General features: G+C 43.8%; 1 protein-coding gene across 1 annotated transcript in view; it reads left to right on the forward strand.

Moving 5' to 3' along the window:
* Positions 1–3,383, forward strand: part of CASQ2 (calsequestrin 2) — a 123,437-nt gene extending 120,054 nt beyond the window's left edge. Inside the window, exons 10-11 of the mRNA XM_004380359.2 lie at positions 1,724–1,798; positions 2,943–3,383. Coding sequence (XP_004380416.1) covers positions 1,724–1,798; positions 2,943–3,149 — 282 coding nt within the window. The 3' untranslated portion in view covers positions 3,150–3,383. The remainder of the gene's footprint in view (positions 1–1,723; positions 1,799–2,942) is intronic.
* Positions 3,384–6,363: the final 2,980 nt, after the last annotated feature.

The following is a 6,363-nucleotide window of genomic DNA, read 5'->3' on the forward strand; positions in this document are numbered from 1 at the left end:
TTTATTGATTGTAGATTTGTTTGTTTCATCCTGCTTTTTTGTTTCATTTGGTTATGTCTGAGTAGGCGGGCTATGTGTTCTTTGTTGTTTGCTCGTCTCTGGGCACGATACTTTTCACCTCCTTCTCCAATAGGCAGGGACAGTCACTCAGGTATGTTACAGCAGGGCTGGCCCAGCTGAAGGGGAGTTGCTGGGATGGGTTGTTTTTGGCACTTACCAGGGCTGACAGTGCGGACTGGGAATCTGGGCAGGGCAGGTTCCAGCAGGCCATGCCTGTGCTGCTTGGGAGTGTGATGTTCAGTGCACAGTGCAGGTAGGCAGGAAGAAGGGGGCTAGATTGTGATGTGTGGAGCTAAGATGGGTATGGGAAAGATGAGAGAGGAACAGGAGCCAAAAACATACACACAAACAAAAAAGAGTGCTAAGTGAGCTTGCTATTGGAGCGGAGAGATGAGAGACTGAGAAATGGGGAAAAACAAAAATGAAAACAAAGGGTAAAAGAAAAAAATGAATAAATCGAGAAACTAGAAATGAAGAAAGAAAAAAGGGAATAAGAGATAGAAGAAAACTAAACAAAGAAATGGATTAAAAAAAAACAAAAACAAACAAAAGAAAAAAGAAATGCCCTGAGGGATATCCCTGTGCATCTGCGCAGAGTAAGGGACTAGCTTCCAAGCCATGTGGTACTGCCTGGCTAGAAGGGGCCCCCAAGCCGAGAAAAGAAAAAGAAAACAAACAAATCAAAACAGAACAAATCAGAGCAAACAAAGAAGAAAGCCCCGCGGGTCCCACCAGCATGGCAGCACGGGCCGGGAAGCAGCTTCACAGTTGAGCGGCGTTTTGCAGCCTTTCAGGTAGAAGCAAAGATGGTGCATAGAGCCAGGTATTTGAGAGAAAGGAGGGGGAGGTGGTGAGAGGTAAGGAAGAAATCTAAAGAAGTGGAAAAAGCAACACCAGCAGCCAACAAATGGTACTCAGGGTGGAATCCAAGTGGCACTGAGGGGAAGCTCGTGCTTCCCAGCCAAGAGACTACGGCTGCAGGAAGCAGAGGAGGCCAAGTGGGGGTGGGGAAGCCTATATAGCGGGTTACTGGTTTTTCTGTCTCCTGCTGGAAGCTCCGTGAAGCTGCTTTCTTGTACCTCCTGTTCGCTGATCTCCAATAGGAGTCCAAGATGGCGGATCCGTGCTGCGGTAGCTGATAGGGGACCTCTGTATCTATCTCTCTTCACTCTCTGTTCTCGGTCAGTTTCTTGTTCCATTCGGTGCTTGGCTGAGTTCTTTATCGCTTCATTTGATGCTTAGGTTTCAGGATACACGTGTGACTCTGTTTGACTTAGTTTCTGATCTTTGCTGTGGAGGGACGGTGTGGTGCTTCTGACTATAGCACCATGTTGCCTGCAGAGCCACCAGTAATTTGAGAAACAACTTTGGACCATCTCTGTCAATAGTCTTCCTTACATTAGAGTTATAGAAGCTTTTGTGTTACATGTTTTCATAGTCTGTGTTCTGACCTCTTTTTTTTTTTTTTTTTAATACTTGTTTAAAGTGTTTGAGGGCTGGGTCAAGTCTTCAATTTCCTAAGTGCCTGCAGCTGTTTTGCAAACCTTTAACCAATGATGACCTAGTTACTGTGATGGGATAGCAGGTGGGCCCAGCCACAAAAAGTGACTTTAACAAGAAATGCTCTCGGCCTGCTCTCTAACCTTATTCTTTATCTTTGCAGCTTGTTGCCTACTGGGAAAAGACTTTCAAGATTGACCTGTTCAGGCCACAGATTGGGGTGGTGAATGTGACAGATGTGAGTGTCCTCTATGAAAGTTTGCTTGGGCACCCTCAGCCTGCTCTGTTTTCTGCCATGAGGCCTAGACTGTGAGATCATGTAGAAAAGTTCAGCCCCTTATGACACAAGCAGGACCCTTGGCCCTGCCTGAGCTCAGGCAGATTGCCAGTGTGGCCCATGCCTGGTCTCTGTGCCAGTCCCCATCTGGTTCCATGACTGTCTTCTGTGAGCTCCATTCCATACTTACGTGACCAGCCCAACTCAACTCACTATTTGGAACTTTCTACCCAAGTAAACGCTCCTGGAGCAGCCATTACACAACGGGTATAGGGTCAGCTGTTGCTCAGAAGCCCATGCAGATAACCACCCCACAGCCAGAACACCAGGCAGGAGAGCAGGCCTACAGAAAGGAAGGAAGAAAACGATGTGGGAGTCAGGGTAGGGGCATTGCCCCCACCATTCAGGCACCATTGAACTGAGGATGGGAAAGGCTAGTGAGGTGGGCTGGCAGAGTGTGAGGAATTGTCGACCTCAGTCCCCACACTGATGCAGGTCCATGATAACAAAACAGGAGCATGACAGATATAACCAGGCAAATGATGGACAGAAAGTGATGGTCACAGAGGATCCACTAGAGCCGTAATAAATTGTGATGGAATCTCTTGTGAGTGGGGGCCAGTTAGCATTATCCTTTTGCACTCTTAGCAGGTGCTTGGTCACCTGGAAAATTCTCTATTCATTTATTTTGTAAACTACTTTTTCAATTAATAAGTATGACAACAACAACAACACAAAATTTGCTCAAGATAGAACATTTTAAAACAGAACTGTAGGATATAGGATGAAAAGGAAAAGTATTTCCCACTGCCCTAACCCCATCCATAGTCCCATTCCCTGAGGGAACGACTGTAGTAGTTTCATGGGTATCTTACCAGAAATTTCACATATATAAAATGGAATACGTATTTCCTTTTGTATTATACAAACAGGATACTACACATACCATTTTTCAACTTGACATTTTTGTTTAACAATGTACACACATTCCTAATAAATATAAGTGACCTCAGGGTCCAGTCAGCACAGCTACTCATAGCCCACTGGTCTGGCTCATCCTTCACACACGCACTCACTCACTCTCTCATTCTGTCCCTCACTGCAGGCTGACAGTGTCTGGATGGATATTCCAGATGATGATGACCTGCCCACAGCTGAGGAGCTGGAAGACTGGATTGAGGATGTGCTTTCTGGAAAGATAAACACGGAAGATGATGACAATGAAGATGAAGATGATGATGACGATGATGATGACGATGATGATAATGACAATTCTGATGAAGATGATGATGACAGTGATGATGATGAATAGCCCCAACTCCAAATGATTCTGATAAAGACACAATCACATCTACCCACTATCATGCAGATAGCAAAGGGTGGCAGCAGGCAGCCATGCCCCACGCTCAGCCAGCTCCTTTCTTTCCCCCAACATCTGCTTTCCCACTCCCTTGTCATCAGGAGCAATACAATTCAACAAACAATGCCTTGCTAAATCCAGCAATCCCACCCGGCATGGGCCAGAAGGAAATTTCTCCTATGTTGACTGTCTTGAGTGTCATGAAACAGCTCTTGTTCTTTGCCAGACCATCAGAGGTCATGGCAGTCCTGGAGTCTGGTAGTCTGAGGAAAAGAGTCCCCTAATACCTCTACTCAAGTTTACTTGTTTCTGACTATGACAGTAACAGAATTGACATCTAACTCACAAGTAGCCATGACCTTTTAATCAGAGCCCAGGGAAGAAACACAATTAATCCATTTAGCACCTGTACCTAGAACATCAGTTAGGATCCCACCTCAAGCCAAGAAGATCCTTCTTGAGGAAGGCTCAACCTTGGAAACAAGATAAATCAACTTCTCTTAGCTTTATTGAACATATTATTTAATTATATAATGTGGGCCAGACCGTTATGAGCTCAGATTCAAGCCTTTGGATGGCTATTGAAGGGACTTGAAACACTTGTGTACAGGTGTCACCATCATTTCTAGCAAATCAGGATACTGGGGTGGGGGGTTGATTTGCTTTCTGAATTTCTCTCCAGATGACAAGTTTCATATATACACATGAGGGGGTGGGAGCTGGAAGGATTAAAGGCTTTTAATTTTGCTGATGAGTTCTTGTCTTTGACTTGGTCAGTTGAGTTCCTAGCCTGAGCTGGGATCTGGATTCCCCTTCTGTCCTTGCTAGTGAGCCAGTCCATTTTGAGTAAAGGTTGGTTTATCCAGAGGTCGATTCACTCTCCATTTATCAACACTCCCACCATTGACCAGTACATCAATAATCAGAGTTCATAATAATGCCCTGAGGCGCTGAAAAAAAATCCCAGAGTGCCTTCTGAACTGTCATAACAGTTATATTGTGCTCTGTAGTTTTAGTGCTAAGTGTGTACTATAATGTTCTAATTTATTCTCTCATTCTTTTGACACGTGTAAGACACTGTGCAAATTCTTTGAAAAAGGCCAATCCTTTTATGGAATAGTAGCTAACTAACTCCACCATTAAACTCATATTTTGAAAACACTGAGACTCTTGAAACTCTTCTCTCATTTCTTCTGAACCTGCTCATTCAGAGATATCCTGGCTCCTGTCCTACCTCTCTGATAGTTCCGTCTCTGTTACCCCTTCTGATCCCTCTTCCTTTGCCTGTCCTTGAAATGTTAGTGTTTCAGTTTCTCTTTCAACTCCATACACATTTCCAAGGCAATATTATCCATGCTCATCAACTACCACCCCTCCAAATCTGAGTCTCTAATCTTGATATCTCTCCTTGGTTTTAGACCTAGTCATTCAACTACCTCAGGTCATCTTGGTGTTTCCGTTTCCATTTCTCTTTCAACTCTATACTCACTTCCAAAGCAATATCATCCATGCTCATCAGCTACCACCTATGTGCTAATGTCCTCCAAATCCGAATCTCTAATCTTGACATCTCTCCTTGGTTTTAGACCCAGTCATTCAACTGCCTCTGGACATCTTCGCTTGCACATTGCACAAGCTATTCAAACTCGGTACAACAAAATCCAAACCCATTATCTTTTCCCCTCCTAAACTCATTCTTTTCCTCTTCACAGAGTCCCAGTTTGGATGAGTGATATTATCTATCCAGTTGCCTAGGTTATCTGAAGGTGCCCCCTTCACCTCTGCGCCCATGGCATTTTGTGCATATCCTGAATTGTGGCACTTATCATTTGTATCACTTGTAACATACATTTGTATGCCTGTCCTTTCCCTAAACTGTAGGCTCCTTGGTGGCAAGACATTCATCTTCATAGCCCCACACCTAGTACTTTGCCCAGCAAAAATTAGACACTTATTTATTGTGTATGGATGGATGTAGATGGGTGGATATTTCACTAACCAGAATATCTATAATTCCCCTACACTGCTGGGTATCAGAGCTTACAGTGCCTCCTTATTCATTTCTCCCCCCTCACAAAACAAAGCAGATGCTTCCCAAGCTGGGCTGTATTGCCAGCCAGCCAGGTCCAGCTGCACCTTCAATAAGATCTTGGGAAAGTAAATTTTCAAAGCCATCTTGAAGCTAATCTTACAAATAGCCAAGGAGTGTGGCCCATCATGAAAGTGAGAAAATTCCCTCATTCTCAGGGGCCTTAGTAATACGCATTAAGTCTAAATCACACGTAGCGCTTCTATATTAGAAGGACTGGATGTTAAGCTGGTACTGTAAGTAGTAGTGATGTTTAGTTATTGGTCTAGTTATTGGTCAGCTGATATTTATGGAACATTTTTTATATGCCTGGAGCACTGAGCTAAATGCTTTGTATATGAAGCAGGGACATCACCCATGCCCACACTACTGCTGGGTGGCCTCATCTCTGGCACTGGTGAAAGGAGACAGTGGCCTTACCTGGTGCCATGCCAATGTCCCTCATTCCACTTCCATAATCTGTTTATCATCTGAGGTATTAAAAACTCTTTCAAATTTCTATAGCCCTATCATGGGTAAGTAGTTCCTGGGTGGTGTTAAATGTTTGGCTGCTAACTGAAAAGTCGGAGGTTTGAGTCCACCCAGAGGCACCTCAGAAGAAAGGTCTGGCAATCTACATCCAAAAAATCAGCCATTGAAAGCCCTGTGGGGCAGAGTTCCCTTTAAATAGCTCTATCTAAAATAGATCCATCAAAAATATCTAGAAGTCTTAAATAAATCAATAATTTAATTACCAAATCTTTCACAAAAAGCACCCAATATATCCTCCCAAATTCAGGCGTCTGATATGTTTCTCCCACCCTACTTAACTCAAAAGATCTTTTGCTTGCTGGTTTACTTGGAAAGCCTGCTTCATTCCCAAGTTGTATAGCCTAAGGATTTAATTTTTAGTCATCTGTCATGGTTTGAATTATGTCCCCCAAAAAACGTGTGTATCAATTTGGCTAGGCCATGATTCCTGGTACTGTGTGATTTTCCTGTATGTTGTAAACCTACCTCTATGATGTTAATGAGGGAGGATGGGTGGCACTTGTGTTAGTAAGGCAGGACCTGCTCTACAAGACTGGATTGTGTCCT

Source organism: Trichechus manatus, unplaced genomic scaffold, assembly GCF_000243295.1.
Source record: "Trichechus manatus latirostris isolate Lorelei unplaced genomic scaffold, TriManLat1.0 scaffold00073, whole genome shotgun sequence".
NCBI classification, from domain to species: domain Eukaryota; kingdom Metazoa; phylum Chordata; class Mammalia; order Sirenia; family Trichechidae; genus Trichechus; species Trichechus manatus.